The sequence below is a fragment of the Salvia splendens genome, chromosome 9 (assembly GCF_004379255.2).
Source record: "Salvia splendens isolate huo1 chromosome 9, SspV2, whole genome shotgun sequence".
Classification (NCBI taxonomy): domain Eukaryota; kingdom Viridiplantae; phylum Streptophyta; class Magnoliopsida; order Lamiales; family Lamiaceae; genus Salvia; species Salvia splendens.
Window position 1 is genome coordinate 5,395,200 of NC_056040.1, and position 26,401 is coordinate 5,421,600.

The following is a 26,401-nucleotide window of genomic DNA, read 5'->3' on the forward strand; positions in this document are numbered from 1 at the left end:
AGCATAGAAATATGGCCGCAGTCTCCTTGCTGCATTTACTAATGCCAGAGCAATTTTTTCCAGAGGTTGATACCTTGTTTCGGGACCTCTTAATGCTCGGCTTGTAAAGTAGATAGGACGCTGTTTTAGGCCTTCTTCTCGTACAAGCACCGCGCTAATGGTTTGATCTGATGCTGCTAAATATAAGAATATCACTTCGGCATCTGTTGGAGCAGAGAGTGTAGGAAGTTCGGTTAAATAACTTTTGAGTTCGTCAAAAGCCTTTTTCTGTTCGGCTCCCCACTCAAACTTTGGTGCCTTCTTCAAAACATTGAAGAACGGCATTTGCTTTTCGGCTGCTTGGGAAAGGAATCTATTCAGTGCGGCTAGACATCCAGTTAGCCTTTGCACATCATGTATGGACTTCGGCATTGCCATGTTCTGAACAACTTGAACCTTTAGGGGATTTGCCTTGAGTCCTTCCTTTGAAACCCAACAACCCAGAAATTTTCCCGAATCTACCAAAAAGGTACATTTTTGGGGATTGAGTTTGAGGTTGGCTTTTTTGAGCACGTCGAGAGTGGATTTGAGATTGTTTTCGTACTCCGAAGTGCTTCTGCTTTTAACAACTATGTCGTCAACATATACTTCAACCTCTTTTCCGATCAGGTGCCGAAATAGCTTATCTACCATCCTTTGATATGTGGCTCCGGCATTCTTTAAACCAAATGGCATCTTTTTATAAGCAAAAATACCGAAGTCAGTAATGAAAGCCGTTTTTGAAGCATCATTCTCATCCATTAAAACTTGGTGGTATCCTTTATACAAATCAAGAAAACAGAAAATTTCGAAGCCTATCAGAGCTTCTACTTTTTTATCTATGTTGGGAAGGGGGTAGCAATCTTTAGGACAGTGCTTATTTAGATCCGTAAAATCTATGCACATCCGCCATCCTCCTTCTTTTTTCTTGATCATCACAGGATTGGCCACCCAAGAAGGATATTTTACTTCAAATAATACATCCGCTTTCAGTAATTGGCGGACTTCGTCATGGATGACTTGATTTCTTTCTGCCGCAAAGAGTCTTTGCTTCTGTTTTATAGGCCGGACTGAAGGATCAATATTTAACCGATGTGTAATTACCTCGGGAGACACTCCAGTCATGTCCAACGGAGACCACGCAAAGACATCTTTGTACTCTTTGAGGAGCTGGATGGTCTTTTCCCGGAGTAGAGGTGTTCCCGCGAAACCGATCTTGACCGTTCTGGATGGATCATCTTCGTATAACTGAACTTTCATCGAGTTCGGCTCCGGTGTGACTTCGTTCATTTCGCCTGCCTCTGACTCCGGCTGCTGTGATTGCTATGCTTGATGGTGCCGATCTGATTGTTCGGCACTTTTAAGCGCAATCTGCAAACATTCTTTTGCTCTCTTTTGATCACCTCGGATGACTGCTATCCCTCCTTTAGTGGGGATCTTGATTGTGAGGTGATAAGTAGAGCAAATGGCCCGAACTGTGTTGAGCCAGTCTCTTCCCAGTATAATGTTATACGGGGATCGAGCTTTTACCACAAAAAACTCGATCACCGTACTGGAGCTAGTAGGCGCTCTTCCTACCGTAATCGGAAGGCTGATAATACCTTCAGGGCGGGTGTCCTCCTGGGCGAAACTTTTCAGAGGAAGTGGGGCCGGACTGAGCCGAGCTGGATCCACTTCCAGTTTATCAAAACATTCTTTAAAAAGAATGCTAACCGACGCTCCTGTATCCACAAACACTCTGTGGATCAGTTTGTTTGCCACTCCAGCTTGAATGACAATAGCGTCTTGATGAGGAGAAATGGCCGGGACGGGATCTGCATCTGAAAATGTAATTACTTCCTCCTTCTTCAGCCTTTTATGTGTTGGCTCCTCTCGATTGAAGCCTCTGCGCTCTGATTTTAGAGACGATTTAGTCTTCCCGGCTGGGAGAGCGTCAATAGTCTGGATTACTCCATCATATTGCGGCTCGTCATCGTCTTCGGGATCCTGTTGCCTTTTAGGATCCTGAGGAGCGCAGTTCGCACTTCTCTGTTTCTTATTCTTTTTCGGCGGCTTGCTTTGGTATTTTTTTAACGTCCCTGCTTTCACAAGAACATCAATATCTGCTGCCAAATTTCGGCACTCCTCGGTATCGTGACCGTGGTCTTGATGGAAGGAGCAATATTTATCCTGACTTCGGCGCGTGGCCGATTTCGTCATCGGCTTTGGTTTTTCGAACATATCAGAATGCAGTTCGAAAATTTCCGCTCTCGACTTGTTCAATGGTACGAACTGAGCGGGTGGTTTCTCAGGATTGAGACGTGGTCCCAATCTGTCTTGTACCGGTGCCCTTTGAATTCTTTCAAAAGGAGTTCGGCGAGGATGTCCCTGATCGCTATGATCGGGCTTCCTCTTGTCTCCTCTGGAAGAGCTGTCTAAAGACCGTTTTCGACGGTCTGCCTCATCAGCACGAGAAAACTGGTCCGCAATGTCCCACATCTCTTGAGCTGTTTGCGGACTGCATTCAACGAGCTTTCTGTAGAGAGCTCCTGGCAGAATTCCATTTTGGAATGCCGAAATGACAAGTAGATCATTGAGATCATCTACTTGTAGGCATTCCTTGTGGAATCTTGTCATGAAGTCGCTAATCTTTTCATCGCGACCTTGACGTATAGAAAGCAGCTGAGCCGAAGTGATTCGGGTTTCAGCTTTCTGGAAGAACCTCCTATGAAAAGCATCCATTAGATCTCTGTAAGATCTAATGCTGCCTTGAGGGAGGCTATCAAACCACCTTCTTGCGTTCCCGATGAGCAGCTCGGGAAACAGCTTACACATATGAACCTCATTGAGACCTTGGTTCGCCATATTATACTGATAGCGTCCCAGGAAATCATGAGGATCCACTAACCCGTCATAAGTCACTGACGGAGTTCGGTAATTCTGTGGCAACGGAGTTCTGGTGATATCATCCGAAAATGGAGTCTTCAGCGCTCCATACATAGCGAATCCGACATCTCTACGGTATGGTGGAGATGGAGTTCTCCTGTGATTTCGGTAACAAGGAGGAGAAGGAACATATCGGTGGTGAGGATTCTTTCTCCTGGAAGATACGACACTACTGCGGTAGTGACTTTCATGTCTGGAGGGGGAGGGAGAATCCGCCGTTTTCTTCTCCGGCTTCTGGCTCTTTTGCAGGAATGTTAAGAACTCATCCTGCTTCTCAGCCAAGAACAACTTGACAGCCTCATTCAAATCGTGCTGCTGGGGAGGCTCGGTGCGATGACTTTTTGAGTGGTTTGTTCTTTCACCGTGAGAACTGGAGGCAGATTTCTCCAGAGGCTGTTTTCCAGACCTACGGGCTGGACTAGCTTCCTCACATTCATCACGGACGGAAGTATGGGTATTATGTGATCTGGTACGCATTTTTTGGTGGAAGAGGATCAAAAACTCGCTTTTATCACAGTTTTGGTTTTCTGTGTTCCCACAGACGGCGCCAGTGATGATTTAGCGAATTTTTGATGGGAATAAATACAAGTAATAAATGAAGATCACAACACTGAAAATTACGTGGTTCGATTTACTGAGGTAAATCTACGTCCACGGGAAGAATAGAGGGCAAATTTGTATTGCTTGATCTAGCTTACAGATTACAATACTGATTTGCTATATGAGATTCAGGATCTAGAGAACTTAACCCTGGTCTATCTGATCTAAGTTCTATTTATACATTCGAACTAAGATCGTGGTTTGCAGCCCTGGTAGGGGGGTTGATAACTGCTTAATACCACTAAATAGATCGTGGGTGTAATGGAGGTCGTGGAGATCCTGCATGGGTCCACTATCTCCTTGTTCGGTCGAATACTGAGACCGAACTGCTGAACTTTGCCGATCAGGTTTTGCCGATCTGAGAGTTGAGCTCGATTGGTCGGCTTTTACCGAGCTATAGGCTGTGACCGAACTCTTTGGTTGTGTCGAACTGATACTCTTTCTTGGGTTTTGGGCTGATGGGCCGTCACTGCTATTGGCTCGCAATTATTGTTTAGTTGTTTAGTTCGTATCCCATCAGTTTGGTTATGTGATTTTGTGAAGAGCGTGTTTATTTATGTGTGTTGAGAGAGGAGACCGAGTCCAAACGCGCCTCAAATATTTTTTTTCAATGTGTGTTGCGTTTGTGAATGGATTAGAGAGTGTCAACCCAGGTAAATTATGGTACGAGGAAACATATCTCTCTCTATATATATAGATTATTATATAGAGATATTTGAATAATTTGAATGGGAAAGTTGGACCGGAAATCGTCAATGATCCGGCTGGCTGACTGACTGACTGGACACGGAATAAAAAATGATATACTAGTATTTATATTATTACAAATATATTTCCAAAAATTCAATAAAAAAAAGAAGCTATGTTTTTCTATATAAAAAATAGGGAGATCATTAATTTGACTATAGATTGGGTCGTATCTTTTACTTGTATAAATTAGGAGGAGAAAGACCAGTCACTTTTCATGGGAATCAATAAAATGTTGGGTCCAAATTGGGATTATATAATTATAAAAAACGGAATATCTCAACTTGTTTTACTGGAATTAGTCTTTATGTTAGAATTACTTGAATTGCGTTTTCTTCCTCTTCTTTTTTCTTTTCTTTTTTTATAATTGATGACTTAATTTGATGATTCATTACATTTACATCTCCACTTCTCCAGTACTTACATTAATTATATTAGTACTAATTTTTTTTATTATTTTTCTTGTGACGTGTCAAATATTTAATGTTGGTTATTTATATGAAGCGAAGATCATGGGATGCAATATTAGACAAATATTAGACATAGTGTGAACAAAATTTGAGTTGAAATGGTAAGAAGTTGGTGACAGTGACAACATGGAAAAATTAAAGAATGTAGGGCACTCTATTCCGTCTCGTTTTGGTGTTTATTTAATAGTGGCAATTATTCCTATAAGGTGATGATTTTCATTATTATTATAATTAAAACTAACAATAATACAAGCAATGAAGGCCAATAAATATTTCTGGATGATCATGTAAATAAACAGTTTGAATGTGAGCGGTGAATTGGAAATTAATGGATTACGATATTAGTAACGCGAATATTTGTAAATTTTATATTTATAATATCGTGTTTTATGATTATGAAAGAGAAGAGTATGAATTGAATATACAAATGTGAATATATGTAGACACGTCACACGAGCCTAACGCGGAGGCCAAGATTCTTAAACATTTCAACACTTTTACATTTGCTTTCTCTAATTCTATAGTAGTAGTACTCCCTCCATTCCATTAAATATGCAACATTTAGAAATCGGTACCAGTTTTTATGTAGTGTTGCTTTACGAGTTAATGAAGATAGATGAAAAAGTAGAGATAGAGATATTTTTTATTTTAGGAAATATTTCATTTTTAATGGGATAAATTAAAAAGGAAAATATTTAATTTTTAATGAGACATAGAGAGTATTATTTTTCTAGATAGAAGCGTGTAACAAAATTTCTGGTGGGACCCCTGGATTTCTTAGCTGCGTTATGAATAAATTTGACTCAACTCTACATCGTGGGTGGGTGTGGGTGGGTCACTCCCTCCTCCAAAACAAACGCAAATGATAAACACAACAAAAACAGGACAATTTTATAATGTAGTTAGTCTTTTCTTTTAATTTTTTCATTACTCTGATTGAAAGTAAATAAAAGCAAAATTGCCAGTAAATAAAGGGAATCAGGGAACTATGATTGAAAATTGGCAGAAAAAAAGATATACGATTGAAAATTGAATTAAACACTAACTTATAGTAGTAATTCTATTTGCCTAGTGTAAGCTTAAAATACGTGGGATGATCTGAATAAATCGCTAATTTTAAAAGTAAGTGTTGAAATCTGGTAAAATTTCATGAGAGCTCAATAAGCTCGTAATACGCTAAGCGAGTAGGGATGACCAAAATCTGATAGGCGATAGGCTAGTCCAATGGATTCCTAGATGCAATTATTGTTTGTTCTCCTGTCTTATTTGGCAATTGATTTGACACTTTAATGGTGATTTTGATAAAATGAATAACTACATAAAATAAAATAAAATTAACCTTCATTTTATATTTAATATTATATGCTACATATATTTTTATTAATATTCCCTCGTCTCTTAAAATTAACCTTCATTTTGGAATGCATCTTATACTCTTTATTTATTTTAGAAAATAATTTATCTTTTTTATATACATTTTCCCTTTAAAATTTAGTAGTACTCCTATTACTTTTTGGAAGGTTATGTTTTAGAAGGTAAATAGATAATTATATCTTTTCTATATACCTTACTCCCTTAAAGATGCTCCAAGTATAGTATATCACAATAAATTAATGCTTCCTTCGTCCCCCAATGAGAGTCACATTTTGTCATTTCGGATCGTCACACAATAAGAGTCACATTTAATTATTACTATAAATGGTAAGTAGTACCTACATTCCACTAACACACTTCACTCACATTTTATTACTCCCTACATCCAGGAAGAGGAGTCCTATTTAGTTATGACACGAGTTTTAAAAAATATAAAGAAAAGTGAGTTGAATAAGTTAGTGGAATATGGGTCTCACTTATATATATTAGTTTTACAAAAAAATGTGAGTGGAATAAGTTGGTGAAATGTGGGGTCCACTTACCCTTTATGGTAAAAGTGAAATAGGACTCTTATTGTGGGACGGACCAGAACGGCAAAATATGACTTTTATTGTGGGACGGAGGGAGTATAAAACAAATACTATAAAAAAGTGAATCTTACTTCATATTCCACTGACTTTTTCAACCCATTATTTTTTACATTTTTTAAAACATGTGCCCACACCAAATGTAACTCCTATTATGGGACGGAGGAAGTATTTCACTAATTCTCACCCAACTTTTAATATAAATCATTGCAAAATATTAAAGTCAGTTTATTTTTTTTTAAATAGATTTGTATACATAAAATCTGATTTTTTTTATCTAAAATTTTAATATAAATCATTGCAAATTATTAAAGTCAGTTTATTTTTTTTAAATAGATTTTTATACATAAAATCTGATTTTTTTATCTAAAATTTTAAAAGGGATTGAAAATGATACTGCGAGCTGGCTTCAAAGCATAATAAGCATAATGTGATTGGCGGGGAGGTGTAGGGCACGTGGCGGGACGCCACCCTTATGCTTGTTATGGGCCCACATGTTAAAAATATTAAATTTTGTCCCACGTCGACTTAGTGATAATCCTATCTCATTTATATAAGGATGGATAACTCTGCCCTTATAAGACATTTTAAGGGGTAAGTAACTCATTTCTAATAGCACGTAAAGCTATGCCTCCTCTTACGTCTCCCCAGAACGCGGCCGCACAGAATACCAAACAGAAATACTTAAACCAATCCACAAAGATTAAAAAAAAACATACAAATAGTTATGACAAAAAAACATACGAGAAATTAAATGAATTTCATTTACTTAAGTATAATCAATTGGTAGATACGTATATACATACATGTAAGAGTGAAAAGATGGTCCAACAGCAGCAACAAACAATTTACAGCAAGAAACCAAACTACGATTGAGAACGAGAGCAACGCCCAAAACTTAGTTACACAAGCCGAAACCATGCTTGTCAAGACATCTTTTTTTGATGCTGATTACCTCTTGGAGTGACACTGGTCGAGCTCATACTCGCAGTTCTCAACAGCCTGCGGAATTCTGACAAGCTGATCTTCCCATCTTTGTCGATATCCGCTTCTTCTAGAAGCATGTCCATCGAACCCCTTAGCCCCGTGTGCTGTTGACAAACAAAGCAACGGATCAACATTTCTCACAAATATATTGATTGCATAGGTTTATGGATTTCAACATCAACTAACCATTTTGATTTCCTCTGGTGTTATATATCCATCTTTGTCAACGTCGAATTTTTCAAAAGCGGCCTTGGACCTCATCTGCCATTTCTCTGAGTTGTGTTCCTCCAGCTGATTCACGTGAACAGTCGCAGCAACAAACTCCGAGAAATCTACTAGTCCATCGGTGTTACTATCAATCTGCTCACATCCAACACATGACATTCATCATTAGGAACTCACAACACTGCCACAAAAGCAGACCATATGATTAAACATACCGCTTGAAGGATTTCAAGAACGCGTGATTCTTTTAACTTCCAAGGGAGATCCTTCGCCAAGGCCTATGACAGGTGATATAAACACAAAAAAAATGAATTTCCAACTTCACCTGAAACATCGAATGAAGTAAACACTAATTTATCAGTGAAGCCAACACCTACTTGTCTCATTTCCTCGAGACTGATGGATCCGTTTTTATCCACATCAATTGCATCGAACTGATCTTGTAGATCAGCCAGCTCTTCCTTGTCAATTGTGCCAGCCAGTGCCTGGAGTATTAAATTAATCAGAATGAACTACTTTGAATAATTAAGGGCGTTTACTTCGAGCGATATGATAGATTGATAAAACACAAGATTAGGTATTTGAAAAAACAAAAGAAATACCCTAAGTGCAAACTGCTTCAATCTGCTGTACGTCACAAAGCGCCGCATGTTGGCTAGAACGGATATGTCTAGTGGAATATCTGAAGCTTCACCTCCTTCCCGTACCCATGGATGAGCTAGACAAGTTTGAAGAATGAGTCTACTAATCCCATTATTAAGTACTTATTTAACTCAAGAATCAGTATACATACATAGAGCTTGGGCTGCAGTAAGTCTTGCATGGGGATCTTTCACGAGCAACTTCCTCACAAAATCTTTAGCAGCATCGCTTATACTTGACCATGGTTTCCGCCGAAAATCAGGCTTGTTTCTGAGAACCTATAAACATTAAAATAAATATGTGTTCAAACCAATGCCGAAGGAAGCAATAAACACATGTATCATCCGGTAAAATAAGACAATCATCTCTAAACATGCTACGGGGTAGCAAAAGAAAGGAACATCTTAACTCAAATATTACTATTAATAATCGGAAAATCTTTGCGTCAGATACTAACAATCTTAGTATATTATAATAACAGATTATTAAGAGAAATGTAGATAATGGGGATCCAACCTCCTTAAATATGCCATCCTCAGTTTTATCCCAAAAGGGCCGACGGCCACAAAGCAAAATGTAAGTAATTACACCAATGCTCCATACATCTGATTCCGGGCCTGACCTACGCTTCAATACCTCTGGAGCAACATAATATGCACTCCCAACAATGTCGTGGAACTTCTTTCCTACATTAACAATAAATTAGATAAATTGCAAAACAATGAGCTTTGAATGAATGGCACAAGATAAAAGTATTCAACAAACCAAAACAGAAAGTAGGGAAGTTTAAAAAACAGAGGATAAAATCTGCTAACCTGGTTTTATGAAGTCTGAAAGTCCAAAATCTGTAGCTTTCAGTGGTGAATCCTCATTGGCCGACTTAAACAAGAAGTTCTGAGTAGAAGAACGGATCAGAAAATAAAGCAACATAGTACGTTACAATCTTAAGCTATTTCCAAATACCTCGGGCTTCAAATCACGGTGTACCAAACCATGTAAGTGGCATTCCGCGGCAACTTTCAGCATCTGCCTTACAACAATTGCTGCATCTTTCTCTGCATAACGGTTATCTTTTCTGTTAAAGAGAATCGGGTTGAGTCTTAGAATAATGCTTTGCCAAGAACTTCCATATAACTCATATAACACAATTTAGGGCTTGGCTGTGCTTACTTAGATAATATACGGTCTAGTAACTCTCCACCCTCACATAACCTGAATATGCAACCGCAAAAAAAACAAAAAAAAAACTAATTCAGATTAATATAGTGATAACAAATTGATGCAGGAAAACAGTTATAGTAACAAACAAGCTACGAAAACTTACTCCATCACTATATATACATATGAATCATCGTCGAAAGCATTATGGAACTGAACCACGTTCTCGTGACCGTCTAATGCTTTCAATATCTCGACTTCTCTCTTCACATCCTCAACAGCAATTGGAAGAACCATCTGACATGATAAACATAAGCAAACTATTGACTAATATCAAATCATAACCAAAGCAATAAGTCCAACAAAAAGCTAAACTCTACAGTTTTATTTCGAGATTAGCTTTACATAAAGGTGCGCATGCCATACCGAGTTATCCATTCGTATCATTAAAAGTACCATATTCTTGAAGCATGTTTAGAGAGTGCCTGGCCTTAGCTAAAAGGTCTTCTAAAGATGTGATCTACAACTACATTGCTTGACAATCCATAATTATCAATTGAAAAACTGCACATTGTCAAAAACCTAATCAAACTATCACAACAGGCAAAACTAAACCATCACATTTTGATCAAAAGCTTTACCAAAAAAAGAATTGAGCATCAACAACAAATTCAGACAATGGGGGGAAAAAATTTCACCTTGTTCTTCTCAATTCTCTTGACAGCAACACGATCGCCATTGCGGTTATCAACAGCAACATAAGTATAGCCAAATTGGCCATGGCCCAGCAATTTCCCAATCGTATACCTCTCATTAAAATCCTTCTCGTACGCAAATTCGGTTCTTTTCCCACAAGGGATCGACAAATTCTGCTTTCTCGGGTTGTGCTTCACATTGTGCGGAGACTGCTTCTGCTTCTGCTTCTGCTTCTGTTGCTTATTCTTCTGATTATTATTATCCTTGGGTTTGTGATGGGAGCCCTCCTGCTTCTTCGACGCGAAGTGGGGGCGTAGCTTGGTGACGGGCCAGGCGGCGTTGCCTTTTTCGTGGTGGGCTTCTGCGGCGGGTTTGGCGGCGGCGGCGCTGCTGGAGGCGCTGTCCTTGGGGGTGGAATTGCAGATACCCATTTACAGATTTCCTCTTCTTGCTCGGAAATCGAAGGATTGGAGGGAGATCGGCTGAATCATGTGGGAAAGGGGATGGGAAGAGGTGAAGATATATGAATAGAATAGAAGGGGGAAAAGGCTGTTGAATGATGAATTGAAATGAAATCCAGCGAGATGAGGAAGAAGGGAGGAAGGAGAAGGAGAGGAAGGAGGTGAGGTGATGGTCAAAGAATCTTGTGGTCAAAGGGAGGGCAAACCGCAAATGTAATGAATCTCCTTCTCCAGTTCTCTCTTCCTAGTAATTTCTTTCTTTATTCTTCTCTGTCTTAAAATTTTCATTTTTGACGGCTCTGTTTAAAACATTTTTGAGGCCTGTCTTTAAAACTTTCATTTAGTCATGCTACTTATAACAGTAATTTATCCGTTCATTTATTAATATATTCATGACAATCTTTATAGAATTATACTATATCCATTCATTATCAATTAATACGATTCTCGTCTCTTGATTGATGAACAACGAGGAAATAAACTAAAAGTCTTGATACGAATCTTCTAACAACACGACTGAAGGCTCGAAATGGATGGATGGATGGTCAGATGGATGATGCCACAAACAGATGAATGAACAATTTGATAATTAACGACACGTGTGAAAGTTCGACTGGTAAGTCGGATAAAAATTTCAATAAATTAAAAATTCAAGAAATAACTCAAGAGGGACAAAATATTATTTATAAAAGGTCTAATTTTCATTCATCAAAATGAAGTCTTTAGATTAGTCACTAATTCTAAGATATAACTTTAAAAAATTATAAATCAATTTATGGAAGAAAAATAAATCGAAGCTTTGCATTATAAAGAAAGTGATATAATACCATATTACCAAGAATAAAAACAAACTAACTAGTGAATGGAATAAAATAAAATATTAATTTTAGATTAAACGTATAATCTCTATATTTTATATAGGCTGATAATTTTCGACACAAATAACAAGAAATTAGTGGGTTTAGGTCAAACCTCATTGTGTTTGTATTTTTATCGGATTGAACCATTAGGTACGTGATATAGTTTTGGATTGGACGTTCGAGATGGTTGGGTTGGGGCGGATTACTCATTAAAAGTAATAATATTATTTTAATTATTTCTAAAAAATATTATAGTCTACTTGTATCCTTTATATTCGTGAAAATCATATTTAAATCGTGTAAATTAGAATTTTTAATGTGACGTGGTTATTATATAGTGTCGTGTGAGAGTCGTGTTTGGATTTGATGATTCCTAGAGGATGACGATTTTTATCATGAATCCACGAGCCACCTCTTTATATAACTATACACAAAAGGGAATATACAAATATAATCTGAAGAAAAGAGAGAAATTAACCTTGATTTCTTTTATGTTTCTTGATTGTTCACATGATATCAGAAAATACAATGTCAGGTTTTCCCCAATGAACTTTTTCACACACAAAGTTAGACTTAGACCATCTCAATTTCTAATCTGTATGTTGTGAAAATTGTATGTATAGGAAGTAAAATATTGCTCCATGTTGCGTCCACACAGACACAAACAATAGTCAGTGAATAAGAAATCAATTATCATAGTATATTGAATTCTACAAGTCAAGTCAAGTCAAGTCAAGTCCAAGTGTCGACTATTTGAATGTGTAATAGAAAAAACAATTGTTCAATTCCAGCTGTACTTTGCCACATCCACATTTTATATTTTATAATAATTCATCGTCACATTTTATACTCAATAGCTTATTGGGCTGGGCTTTGTGGGTGAAAAGGGTTAGGGTCTCATATGAACTACTACTAGTTTCCTTGCATCTTATAGCATAATTATTATTATCAATCCAATCCATTTTTTTCGTTTGATACTTAGGTATTACTATATGAATATTTAGTCGAGTAAGGTCATCCCTAATATAATAAGACCGCAAATCGCAACCACGCCATGCGACGCCCTATTTTCTCTGGCAATGGGATTTCGGCATCTCGCTAAGCGATCGTTTTTTCAATCCTTTTGCGTGCCGTGTGTGACTCGTTTTTATTTCACTTGAAATAAATACGAGGCTGTTGCTGTAAAAATATTTATTGTTGAGCGAACTAGCTAGTGTAAGAGACTAAAGAGCCCATTTGATAGGGAAAACAAAATAATGATTCTTACACAGAGCCCATTTCACAGGAAAAAATAGATAAGAGTATTCATTTTTGATTGGATATGTTAAATACTATCTGCTCTACTTAAACGGAATATATGCCAGTGTTTAGGAGTTAGGACTTCATTTTTATGTAGTATCTTCTATTGAATAATAGAGAGATAAATAGTAACTGTTGAAGATTTATTAATACTACAATTCAAGCTAATTAACACAAAAAGGCAATGACGACAAATGACAATAATGGAATAAAACATGTTTTCTATATGGAAGGAATACATAAATTTATTGAAGACTGGAATTTACTTTACAAAACTCTACGAAAATACATATGAAAGAAATAGTGAAGAATATACAAAAAGGAGACCATCTTTTACATATAAATATAGTACATTCAACATTCGGCTAATTAATATATTCCCGAAAATAAACTAGAAATTGAAGTCCAATAATATGAAAACCTATTAGCATAGAATTTGAAAAATTAACACAATAATTTGGTATGAAAATGGATGGAGTAAGAGGATGATGACAGAAGAATAGAGAGCACAAACGAAAGGCATGATGCATCCATTATGCATCCCCTCATCTATGCTTTCTATCTTCTGTCAACAACTCATCTCTTCTCCCTTGTCCTCACAAACAAACATCGATTATATATATGATTTCATAGAAAGTAATAGAGATAATAGAGTAAAGAGCAAGAATGTGATGACAGGAGAAAAGAGAGCACAAAGATTGAGATACACCTATTTGTATTCTCATCGTCTGTGCTCTCTCTCTTCTGTCAACACATCACCAATGCTACCTCACCCTATCATCATCCCTAGACAACATATGTTTACACAGATTAGCTCAAAATATACATAGCATCTCTATGAATTTTAAACAAATAGCACTTAAAATATTTAAAGCTGTTTAATTGGATCATAATAGAAGGAAGAAATGATGATGGTATAGTAGAAGAAGAAGAAGAGTGAACTAAGTTGTAGTACGATTTAGAAAGTTGGAGAAGCACCTCTATTTATAGTGAAAAACTGTAGCTTTGCTTACGTATGCGAAGGTGTGTAGGATCAATGAAGCTCATGCAATTGGACATTAAACCTTCATTGATGTTATAGAGAAAATCCATTAAAAAGCTGGTGGCATATGAAATTCGTAGATGATTTGAGAAGAATATTTTGAATGTATAATAAAAAATGAATGACAATTGAAATTTGGGGGCAGTGAGAATAAGAATAAAACACTTTCAAGTATATATTTGGTGCATGAAAGAATCAACTTCATTATGTCGATAGAGTTGGAAGCTTTTTATTTGTTTTATGTTAGACCACATCACATATTCCGTCACTTCAATTCTTCGTCAATTCAAGAGCCCCATGCATGTTACTAATAAATCACAAAAATAATCACCATTATTTTGATTACGTTTAATTATTTTTTACAAGAAAAAGTAGAAGCAGATGAAACCCTAATTAATAACGTATAGTATGATTGAGAGAGGTTAATTGATTCCAAATTGAGGCAGAAAAATAAAATGTAGAAATGGTAGTATGAGATTGGATGGGTAGTAAATATTTGGAGATGGGCAGAGAAGCACATATTCCTTATCAAGTAAGAATGAGAGATGCTTCAATTTGGGGACTCATCTTCCACATGTAATAACCCCATATATTCACTTTAAATTTATTGATTCCATTCTCTATCTTCATCTTACCACATTCAAACATTTTGCAGAATAATAAGATTGGATACTTATAGCTCAATTTGGAACTTGGGTTATGAGTACAACAAACATATGTTTCTTTCTTGTAACATGACTTTTTAGTTTGAGTCGTATTCAAATTTTGTTACAGAACTTGTGCGATTATATATAATCTTTGCACATGCACCCACAAATCACGATTCTGCTACTCCCTTCATCCCCATTTTTAGTCCACTTTGTAATATTGGGTACGGGTTTTAAAAATTGTAAAGAAAAATAAATTGAAAAAGTTAGTAGAATGTATGTCTCATTTTTATATATTATTTGTATAATAAAATGTGAGTGAAATGAGTTATTAGAATATGATTCCTACTTATCATTTATGGTAAAAAAAATGAAAGTGAGCAATAAATGAAGTACGGATGTCAATGTCATTTAGTTAGTTAGATATAGGCTAAGCCAATGTCATTCACAGAAGAGTTGGTATGTACAACAAAAGAACTGTTAGAAAATATAATGCGGAAAATAAAAGATTATTGCGAAAAGTAAAAGACGGGGAGAACTTTAAAGACTACATTGTGAATGACTTGAATTGATTATCTCAATGGTTACACAACCTTTTATAGATTCTAATTCTAGCTATACATGGAAAATATATTCTAATTATACTAATATCCTTTGTATTTGATTTTCCATAATCTTTAATTGCTTTCCTTCTTTATTCTTGCCATAACTTCATCCCTTGCCTTCTTGTTCTCTAATTAATTGATTTCCTTATTCCAACACTCCCCCTTAAGTTAAGTATCGAGTTTTTCGACACTTAACTTGCACGATCTTTAGTTTGATAAATGGTTTATACTCGTATTTAAGAGTTCTTCAATTTCCATTGACAGTTTATGCTCGTATTATAGAGCTTCTTCAATTTATCAATGATAGTTTATACTCGTATCAAAGAGTTATTGAAAGTTTAGACTCGTTTCAAGGAGCTTTTCATTCATCATTGAAAGTTTAAACTCGTTTCAAGGAGTTCTTCAAATTTCAGTCGACATTTTTAACTCATGTCAAGGAGCCATTCTAGACAGTTTTAACTCTTGTCAAGGAGCTTGTCTAAACAGTTTTTACTCATATTTAGGAGCTATCTTAGATAGTTTTTGCTCGTATCTAGGAGCCACTTAGATAGTTTTAGCTCGTATTCGGGAGCTATCTTAGACAGTTTTTGCTCATATCTAGGAGCCATCTTTGATAGTTTTAACTCATATCAAGGAGCTAATTCAGACAGTTTTGACTCTTGTCAAGGAGCTAATTCAGACAGTTTTGACTCTTGTCGAGGAGCTTATTTAGACAGTTTTTGCTCGTATCTAGGAGACATCTTAAGGCCATTCTCAGTCCATTCCAGCTCAAACTATGAGCCCATTAAGCTTCACCAGTATTCACGTATTACTTCTCGCTCTCTTGGCGACTCTATCTTTTCCGGCAGGGTATTGCCTCTCTCCCCTCTGCCGAATAATTCTTCGACTGCTTTACCTTTCCGGGTTGTCTTGCTACCAATCTTTCCTGGCTCCACTGACATGTGGGCTGCGCCTTTGCAACTTACTCGCCCTCTCATTATCGGTCATCTTTGGCCTTCACGACCATTATAGATTTGGAGAGGAGTTGTTCGGTCGCATTCTTCCTCTCCCCCTCGGCCGGACAAACCGTGAACTTCTTCTTTCTTTTCTTAACTTGACCGAGGAGAGGTGTCGGACATGCAGCCACCTTTCCCTTCTCCAACAGGAATATATCAAACATACTCTTGCAGCAAGTCCTAAAATCCGCCGATACTATACACTCCTAAAATAAAGAATGCCTCCTGCATATTTATGTCGAGCTCGGCCTGCTCTCGGGTTTATCTGTTTCCATTGGCTCCGCAGGAGGCTGAGGGTCTTCGCTTGCGGTACCAGCTTGGCCATTCTCTGTCGCTTGAGGAGATTCACCTCCGGAAGGCGCTGGGGAAGCAGGCTTGTAACTCAGGATCTGAAAATTTGCGTCCAATAAAACGTTTTATCTGTGATATCATTTTTTTTTGGATTCATCATACTTGATGCACCCCCTGCTGTTCCAAGGAATCGCTGTTTCTCGCCAAAACATACGATAGCAGGAGTTTCGCGCTTAGACTCATCGTCGAGCACAACATTGATCCCTCTTTACCCTGCAACAGCAACAACACCACTTTCATTGCCAACATCGAAACCTACCACACTCATGTTTGCAGCGAAGTCCCTTTGTAACGTGACATGTATTTACCTGAGAACAGATCGACCGCGCCGCGGAGAGGAATTTGTGGGATTCTCTCTTAATGTCTTGGTTGGTGTTTTCCAAATCAAACAAAGCTTGTGCAACAGACTCCTCAAATTCAGTGGGATCAACATCTCTTTGTGAATTTTTGCAATGCGGTAAACATATTGACTTTTTGGCGGAGGAAAATCCAAGCTTCGGCGCCGTTTCCGTCGGGTCTTGCTATGCCGTCACTTTGTTGGTGAAGAACTTCCTGTTGCTAATCGCAGAAGCCTACACCTGCTTTGATGATTTTCTAATAGGGTTTTGTTTTTTTTTGTTATTTTTGCTGTAGAGACAGTGATCGATCCATGTGATCGAACCTGCTCTGATACCATGTTGAAAATATAATGCGGAAAATAAAAGATTATTGCGGAAAGTAAAAGACGGGGAGAACTTTAAAAACTACATTGTGAATGACTTGAATCGATTATCTCAATGGTTACCAACCTTTTATAGACTCTAATTCTAGCTATACATGGAAAATATATTCTAATTATACTAATATCATTTGTATTTGATTTTACATAATCTTTAATTGCTTTCCTTCTTTATTATTGCCATAACTTCATCTCTTGCTTTCTTGTTCTCTAATTAATTGATTTCCTTATTCCAACAGATGTGATCGAACCTGCTCTGATACCATGTTAGAAAATATAATCCTGAAAATAAAAGGTTATTGCGGAATGTAAAAGACGGGGAGAACTTTAAAGATTACATTGTGAATGACTTGAATTGATTATCTCAATGGTTCCACGACCTTTTATAGACTCTAATTCTAGCTATACATGGAAAATATATTCTAATTCTAGCTATACACGTAACTTAGGACGCGTTCAGTTTCCGTGAAATGCCCCGAAATGGGTTCAATTAAGGGTAATATCTATTGTTCAGTTTTTGAGATACATTTCTATGAAGCCCTCGAATTTGTCAAGACCCGCACTATTTAGATCTCAAATAGTCAGAAATAAATATTTGGTTGGGGTGGTTTTCAAATCTGGGACAATTAATTACACCAAGAAATAGTGGCCTAGTTACAGCTATACCCCTCACCTTCCATCTCCCACTCTCTAGATATTTGGGAATTTTAAAATTTTAGTGGGTCATTTTTGTCAAAAGACGTAAAACACGAAATAAATACATAAATTGTTTGCAGCCAAAACTGTGTTTAAATCTAGAACACTGAACGCATGTTTCTAGTTTCATTTATGTGGGCCCCATGCAGATAAATCAGATCCACATTTGTTTCTATTTGTTCCACATGCGAGAACAGTGAAACATTTAAATTCTGTACAATATTTAAGCCATACCGTGAGAATAGAATGTCTGCAGTAATAATATACAAGGTGGTGGGCACATGAATGCATAATTGTGTATCTTGCAAGTCATCAAAATAATACTCCCTCCATCCCACAAAGATTATCTCATTTTTCCATTTTCGCTTGTCCCACAAAATTTGTCTCATTTCACTTTTTACCATTTTTAGTAGTGAATCTCATATTCCACTAACTCATTTATACTCACATTTTATTATAAAACTAATATATAAATTTAGGACTCACGTTCTACTAACTTTTTAAACTTATTTTTCATTACATTTCTAAAAACTTGTGCTCGGTCAAAGTGAGACAATCTTTGTGGGACGAAGGGAGTAGTAAGAAGGAATATGATTCTCAGTTAAATAACAAAATCCCCCGACAGATACACGAGCCTAGTGTCATAAGGCCACCCGCAACGCGTCACGCGGGTGGCCCGTGTTTCGTTCCGCAGTGACGGAACCGGGGCGGGACGCGTTGCAGCGTCTCGTCCAGTCACCAGCCCGTCCCCAACCTGTCACGCAACCCGCCCCGCCGCGACGAAACGCGGGATGGCTCGCCACGCGCCGAGGCGACGTGGCGCGCTCCCAGGCCATGCGTGAGGCCCACGAGTGGGCATCATCACGCTGACGCAATAATTCATTTTTTAAATCGGATTAAATAAAATAAAAAATAAAAACTGTTAAACGGTAATATTACCGTTAATAGAGCCATTTTTTCCTTTTTTTACTCTATAAATACTCATATTTCATCTTCATTTCACACACAACTACACATCTATTCTTCTCAACTCATCTCCATTTCCTCTCCAATTTTCATCTAACATCTCATCACAAAATGTCCGGCGACGGAAACTCCGGCAGTGGCGGCTCCAGCGCGTGAGATCTCAACGCGTTCGGCGACTGGGGGAGCATGTACAACACATTGGGTGGTTCCGGTTCGTCGACGTCGGGCACCCAGGGTTCGGGCACGCAGGGGGGTACCAACCACCCAATTTTGATGTTGATGCATACGCCCGTCCCTCCGCCCCGCGGTATTCGTAGGGATTATCCCGCCTCCAAGTGGCCTCAGGGCACCTCCACCGCCTTCGGGGGATGATTCGCCGGCAGAGTAGTTTTTTTATTTCCTATAAAATTGTATTTTAAATTATGTCATTTTTATTTTTTTAGGATTTTAATTATGTCTTTTTTATTTTTTTGAATGTTAAGTTGTATTTTTATTTTATGTTGTAATGTTATTTTATTTTTAATGAAGTGTGTTTTTTATTAATTGAATTTGGTGGAAAAAAATAAAAAAATGAAATTGAATGAATAGTAATTTAAGGGACGATTAAGGGACGGAGTGTTGCAGGTTCCGTCCCTTAGTTAAGGGATGGAGTAAAAAAGTACAGTGGGGGCCGCAAATAGTGTTTTAAGGGACGGTATAGTGACAGCGTTTTGGATGGCCTAATGCCGCAATCACGATCATACCAGGTATACATTGCGGCAACAAACAACCATTTATGCAATTTCTCTAACTTTATATCAACAACTGCCCAATATCATCGGTCTTCCACAGCTACTTTATCAAATTTTACTCAACATTCATATTGCAGAGAATGTCTCCTTCAAGGGATCGATCAACTACTATACATCTACTATAGCAACCAAAAAACAAACATGTAAAAGAATAAAGAACTTATTGACAACTCTTACCATTCAACCATGAAAATCTCAATGCACGTATCCTTGATCAACGCGGAGGTGCCACCATGAGGCGCTCCTCCTCGGTGAGAGAGTGGCGGAAGTGGCAGCGATGGCCGTAGGGGCATACGTCTCCAGCAAGCACCATGCGACAGACCTCGGTCTTGTAGCGTGGGTGCCTTATCACCGGTCGCAGCTCGTTGATCCCGTGCGCGAATTGGCAATTCTCTCCGTAGGGGCAGGCACCCGTCTCCTGCCACTTGTTGCAAAGCTCCGTTTTCGTCATTCCTTGATTGTACACATCCAGCTCCTCCACATTTTCTGCTGTGGACCCACCCACATACACTCTTTGCTGCTCACGCTAATCACAACAACACCAACACATAGTGATACAGTTAACTTAATTTCCGAGCCTTAATCAATTTTCAATCTATTTTTCAGTCACAAAGAAATAGGAGATGACTTCAATTCGATTATAACACCGTAGGATATACGTAATACCAGCACATCACAAAAGAGCTGAAATTATCGGATTTCGGCATTAGATCAGATTCAGCTTACGAGACATTTTAATTCATGGAACATCGTTATACATTAAACTAATCTGTGCATTTATTGATTTTTGCATATATGCGAAGAAAACGTTCTATACACATCAACATGGAAAAGGCACATATAGAGCATTGATTTGTACGAATTCCGCCTCCAATCCACACTTACCAATTGTTGATTGAACGTATACACGAAATGTGCTAGGTTTAAGATACTCCAAATCAAATACGAGACGATCGATTTTACACTATTAGACATAAGGTGATTATTTTGTAACTTAAGTATTGCAACTAATAAAAAGTTACGAGAGATTAAAGTTGATGAGCGACTCACCAATTCAGGAGTGGGTTGACTCACTGCTTTTTCGCCAGTTGTGTCTCGACCAGGCCGAGTCATCTTCAGGAAACCGCTAGTGCGCACAGAAATGCTCTTCGGAAGCGTGACTCTCTCAATACTCCTCCGCTCGACACGATTGTGTTCGGCGAGAGGCTGAGTCAGGCTCAGATGAGCGGCGCGCGGCGCGGCGGCCGAGGGAGAAGCGACGTTCAGGCGGTTGAAATCAGATAAGAGGCGATCGCGCGAGAATAGCAAGGCAATGCGGTGCGTCAGATCCGCATTGGAGAGGCGGAGAGACTCGTTGTCGCGGCGGAGCGCGTCGGCCTCCTCGATCGAGTCGTGGAGCTGAGCGAGACAGAGCGTGTAGCGATTGTAGAGCTGCTGATACTCGACGACGCAGCTGGCGTCCTGGAGGCGGCGATCGGCGTCGTCGCCGCCGTCGAAGGAGGCGGTGTCGGAGGTGGTGCTGGACGAGTGATTCTGGAAAAGCGAGGAGTAGAAGGAGGCGTCGGAGTTCACGTAGGTCGGCGACGTCGGGGGAAGGAACGGATTGGTGAAAGAGAATAGCAGCGACGCCGCCGCTGATTTATCGGCGGCGGAGGAGGTGAGAAGAGAATCGTATGAAACATCCTCTCTCTGCATTTTGAATTAAGATTGAGAAAGGGGAGAAGAGGATTGAAACTGTAGAGGAACAGAATGCAGTTAAGCAGAAATATAAAGCAGGGAAGGGAAATATTCGTGTGTGCGTGGGTGTAGGGGGGTGTGTTGCGTGGAATTGAATTTTTGGCGGCGAAAACTTGCGGTTATGTCATCCACAATGCTGCCACTAAACCGTCCCTTAAATTACTATTTACGGGTCCCATTATACTTTTTTACTTCATCCCTTAACTAAGGGACGGAACCTGCAACCCTCCGTCCCTTAAATTACTATTCATTCAATTTCATTTTTTATTTTTATTTCCAACCAAATTCAATTAATAAAAACACACTTCATTAAAAATAAAATAACATTACCACATAAAATTCGAAAAAAATAAAAAAAAAACTAATTAAAAATCCTAAAAAATTTAAAAATACATAATTTAATTTCCTCCGCCAAAGTTTGCCCAAATGTGCTCCATTAGATCATCTTGGAGTTGGGCGTGGGCGGTAGAGTCACGTGTCCTTGCCCGAATAGACAACCGTTCTTGTATAGACAGATGCACTCCACTTCGAGGCGGACTACTTGCGGTTGAGCTTCCGGGGGCTTCAGGGTCGAACCAATTTCCCGCCTCGGGTCCTTCGTCTTGGACAATCATGTTGTGCAAGATTATGCACGTATACATGATGTCGACCATGCTCTCCATGAACCACGTACGAGCCGGGGCTTTGATAATGTTGAAGCCCGCTTGGAGAACCCCGAACGCCTGCTCCACATCCTTTCGAGCAGCCTCCTGCTTCTGCGCAAAAAGCGTCTGCTTTGTGTTCACAGGCCAAGTGCACGTCTTCACGAAGGTTGGCCACTTCGGGTAGATGTCGTCGGCAAGATAGTAGCCCATTTTATAGCACCGGTTGTTAGCGGTGAAGTTGATGGCCGGCGCTTTACCATCCAAAACTTCGGCGAAGAGGTCGGATTGGTGCAACACGTTTATGTCGTTGTTCGAGCTGGGGACCCCGAAGTACGCATTCCAGATCCATAGCCGGTAGTCGGCGACGGCCTCGAGTATAACTGTGGGGTGGGTGCCTTTGTGGCCGCTAGTGTACGACCCCCTCCACGCCACCGGGCAATTCTTCCATTGCCAATGCATGCAATCGACGCTGCCAAGTATTCCGGGAAATCCGTGCACTTGTTCGTGAAGGCGGAGCAGAAACTGGCAATCTGTCGTGCTTGGTTTCCGGAGAAATTCGTCGGTGAAGGCTGCCCAGACGCCTTTGCAGAATTGGAGCAAGCATATTCTCCAAGTGCTGTCTCCAATGTGGAGGTATTCGTCGAACACATCCGCCGTTTGTCCAGTCGCAAGCTGACGGATTGCTGCAGTACATTTCTGCAGCGTCGTGTGGCTGGGACGGTCGACGATGTCGAACCTTTCTTGGAAGAACTCTTCCCTGGCCGCCAATGTATTTGTGATGTGGAGAAATAGCGGTCGCCGCATGCGGAAACGGCGACGGAAGTAGGTATCTCCCTACACCGGGTTATCGCAGAAGTAGTCGCGGACTAACCTTGTGGCGGCTTCGTCCCGGTTACTATGGATGTAAGTCCGGGAGCGTCTTTGGGGCGGCGCGGCTTCCTCTGCCTCTCGGCGTCGATCTTCTTCAAGTGATTCTTCCATTATTCGACGCATTTGCTCATACGGATCCATGAGATCGATTAAATTTGGGGGAAGAATAAAAGAGATATGATTTGAGATGAAAATTGGAAAGGAAATGGAGATGATTTGGGAACAATAGATGTGTAGTTGTGTGTGAAATGAGGATGAATTAGGAGTATTTATAGAGTAAAAAAAAGGAAAACGGCTATAAAACGATAATATTACCGTTTGCCAATTTTTAATTTTTTTATATTAATTCGAATTAAAAAAATGATTTATTGTGCCAGTGTGACGAATCCCACTCGCGGGCCGGCGTGTAGGCGTCACGCATGGCTTGAGAGCTCGCCACGTCGCGGGAGCGCGTGGCGAGACGTCTCGCAACGGGTCTCAGAGGGACGGAACGCGGAACGGGCTGGGGACAAGACGGGTCGCTGCAACGCATCACGTCGCCGTCCCGGCCCTCCATGACGGAATACGGGCCACCCGTGTGACGCGATGCGGGTGGCCTTAGAGCATCGTTAACGCAAGGGGCCGGGCCGCAAATTGCGAGTCCCGACCCGTCCTGCGCGTTGGAGGGAGAGTCGTTGCGGCCTGGGCCGGTCCCGGGGTTCGGCCCGGGCTCGCGTTGGATGGTTCCATGCCGTGACGGAGCTGCAATTTTTGCCAAAAATTGGAAGAGGAAGAAGAGGGAGATGGGTGACAGAGCCCAATTTTCTGATTTCTTTTCCATTTGGAAGAGGAAGAGGAAGGAGGGAGAGAGAAAGTTGAGTGAGGAAGATGAAGAAGAGGGGAGGAGTAATTTTTAATTTTTTGCATTTTTTTTATGTTATAATTTTTAGTTTTTTTGCATTTTTTATGTTATAATTTTTAGTTTTTTTGGATTTGTATTTTTTTTTCTAGGATTTGTGATTTCTTTTTTCGAATGAACAATTTATTTTCCCGGTTTGAATTGTTCAACGTATTACATTTACAAGTCAAATAGGTTGAAGTTGTGAATAATGTCAATTATTAGTTGCGGCCCAGGTTGTGGCCTGTAGGGTTAGAGCAGTTGGGGCCTGAGCCGCAACTATAAAGAAATGAAGATATGGAAAGGACTTGAGGCCTGAAATCGAGCCGGTGTTAATGATGCCCTAAGGAGGAGGGATACAAAGGGTAGATGTGGAACCGTTAATAGGAAAAGCGTAACGAAAAGGAAAGGTGGTGTGACAGGGACATCACTGCCAAACTCTGCAGTTAGTTGGAATTTTTTAGTCCATGGCTGTGTCAGGAGTTTTTAATTTATGTTTTTTTCAATTTAATTTTATATATGAATAAAGTGGCGTGGGATATAAGATTAGTAAGGTGAGGAAGCTGCTTTCCGACACTAGTCTTACTTAAATTGACGATAATTATGATTGAGAATATGAGGTTGATAAAAAAAAAAGGCTTTCTTCGCTAATTTAAGCAACCGCCTTTCAGTTACCATATACTCTAATATATTTATTTCAATTCAAGTGTAAGTACGCAAATGACGAACTTATGTGAAGATGAAATATTGTACTATAAATTGTTTCGTTTTTAAAAAATCAGTAATACTCCTCTAATCTAATTTAATTTAAATAGTGTTTGGATTTGGTTTTAATATCTATTGCTAAAGTATGTTGTGGTATTGACCTATTGTGTAGAGAGAGAGAGATAGTTGCTTGGTTAATACTACTCTAACTAATTCAACAGATTAACCTCCATATATCCCTATCCATATGCATCAGAGATGCCCACGGTTCGAAAACCGGCGGTTCCGGTTCGGAACCGCCGGTTCCGGTTTTGGCGGAAGCGGAACCGGAACCGGACCGTGAGGCTATTTCACGGTTCCGGTTCCGGTTCGAAAACCGGGCGGTTCCGGTTCCGGTTCGGAACCGCCGGTTTTCCGGCGGTTTTGGCGGTTCCGGTTTTTGAACCGGCGGTTTCGCCGGTTCAATTATTATTTTTTTTTTTTTTTAAATTTGAAATTTGGCTTTATACAACAAATCGGAACAAGACAATGCATAATTCAAGCACAAATAAGACGAATAAGGAGAAAATGAAATAAATTTTATTGATTTTGAGTTGTAACGGACAACGATACATTACAATTTACAATACATAAGTATACAATACAACAACATACAACAATGTAATATAATTTACAAGTGTCGTCGGGCGTCGGCTCGTCGCCTCGTCGGACTCGGAAGGTAAATTTAAAAAAAAATGAAATGGGGGGGAAAAAGGAAAAATTGAAAAGGGCTTGAGATCAACTTAAACTTTCAAAGTTAAACTTTTCAAATTTAAGTTGAGTTGCCTACGTATCCACAATTTTATTGAGGAATCAAAGTCCACGTAGTTCTCTTACCTTGGGATCAACCCTTTTTTCTTGCAAAATGTTGCCCATTTTCTAAGCAAACACATATCAACATGGAAGAATTCGAATTTGAAATTTAAAAAAAAAAAAAAAAAATTGAATTTTCACAAAACCGGCGGTTTTGGCGGAAAACCGCCGGAACCGGCGGAACCGCCGGTTTCCGGGCCAAAACCGCCGGTTTCCGAAATAAAACCGCCGGTTCGGTCAACGAACCGTCTGCAAAAGCTGCTCCATTGTCGCCTCGTGCTCCGCGCCGCCTCGAAAGTCACTAAACCGGCGGTTAACCGCCGGTTAACCGCCGAAAAATCGGCGGTTTCGACCGTTTTTGAAGATCACCACCGGCCCCCATCCCCCTGCCTCGATTTAAGCGCCGGAACCGGCGGTTCCACGGTTAACCGCCGGTTCCGAACCGTCCCGAACCGCCGGTTCGGTGACGGTTCCGGTTCGAAATATCTTGAACATGAACCGGACCGCGAACCGAATTGCGCCGGTTCCGGTTCGGGAATATTGCGCCGGTTCCGATTCCGGTTCCGGAACCACCGGTTCCGGTTCGGCGGTTAACCGCCGGAACCGGAACCGGTGGGCATGTCTATATGCATGTATGAATTTGTGGTAGGGCCTTCTCCTTGTGGGCTTTGTCATGTTTGTTCTAAATTTCTATTACGAAAAATTATTGTAATTTACTAATATCCCCAAAAGTCAAATCCACCAAATTTAGTTTGTCAGAGGCCCCGCTTTTAATTTTCCAACTCCAACTAACTTTGTTCTCAAAGTACTAATTAATCACTTGGTTCATCATAAGAGCATCTCCAATAGGTTAGGA

The 26,401-nt window shown here is 39.5% G+C and overlaps 2 protein-coding genes across 3 annotated transcripts; both read right to left on the minus strand.

Moving 5' to 3' along the window:
• Positions 1-7,462: 7,462 nt before the first annotated feature.
• LOC121748387 (calcium-dependent protein kinase 28-like) lies at positions 7,463-11,191 on the minus strand. The gene is made up of 12 exons (XM_042142707.1): positions 10,432-11,191; positions 9,900-10,030; positions 9,746-9,787; positions 9,539-9,650; positions 9,391-9,469; positions 9,092-9,261; positions 8,727-8,853; positions 8,536-8,651; positions 8,311-8,418; positions 8,149-8,211; positions 7,895-8,068; positions 7,463-7,812 (listed from the first exon to the last, which is right to left on the minus strand). Exons 1-12 carry the CDS (start codon positions 10,858-10,860, stop codon positions 7,648-7,650), a joined length of 1,716 nt encoding a protein of 571 aa, XP_041998641.1. The 5' UTR covers positions 10,861-11,191; the 3' UTR covers positions 7,463-7,647.
• A 6,249-nt stretch (positions 11,192-17,440) lies between these two features.
• Positions 17,441-21,583, minus strand: LOC121746734 (zinc finger CCCH domain-containing protein 9-like). 2 transcript variants are annotated; one of them, XM_042140658.1, is made up of 3 exons: positions 20,911-21,583; positions 20,038-20,386; positions 17,441-17,658 (listed from the first exon to the last, which is right to left on the minus strand). In XM_042140658.1, exons 1-2 carry the CDS (start codon positions 21,553-21,555, stop codon positions 20,075-20,077), a joined length of 957 nt encoding a protein of 318 aa, XP_041996592.1. In that variant the 5' UTR covers positions 21,556-21,583; the 3' UTR covers positions 17,441-17,658; positions 20,038-20,074. The 2 variants fall into 2 exon arrangements, with proteins under 2 accessions (XP_041996592.1, XP_041996591.1); XM_042140657.1 differs by lacking the exon at positions 17,441-17,658 and having other exon boundaries at positions 19,842-20,386.
• Between the last annotated feature and the right edge of the window lie 4,818 nt (positions 21,584-26,401).

What these genes read in the sequence shown, in the direction of transcription:
- LOC121746734 (XM_042140658.1), bottom strand. Translation starts at nt 21,555, where the DNA reads ATGCAGAGAGAGGATGTTTCATACGATTCTCTTCTCACCTCCTCCGCC. An exon ending in GTCAACCCACTCCTGAATTG is followed by an intron (nt 20,387 to 20,910) that starts GTGAGTCGCTCA and finishes TGTTGTGATTAG; the next exon opens with CGTGAGCAGCAAAGAGTGTA.
- LOC121748387 (XM_042142707.1), bottom strand. Translation starts at nt 10,860, where the DNA reads ATGGGTATCTGCAATTCCACCCCCAAGGACAGCGCCTCCAGCAGCGCC. An exon ending in TACTGCAGCCCAAGCTCTAT is followed by an intron (nt 8,652 to 8,726) that starts GTATGTATACTG and finishes AAACTTGTCTAG; the next exon opens with CTCATCCATGGGTACGGGAA. An exon ending in TTCTTGAAATCCTTCAAGCG is followed by an intron (nt 8,069 to 8,148) that starts GTATGTTTAATC and finishes GGATGTGAGCAG; the next exon opens with ATTGATAGTAACACCGATGG.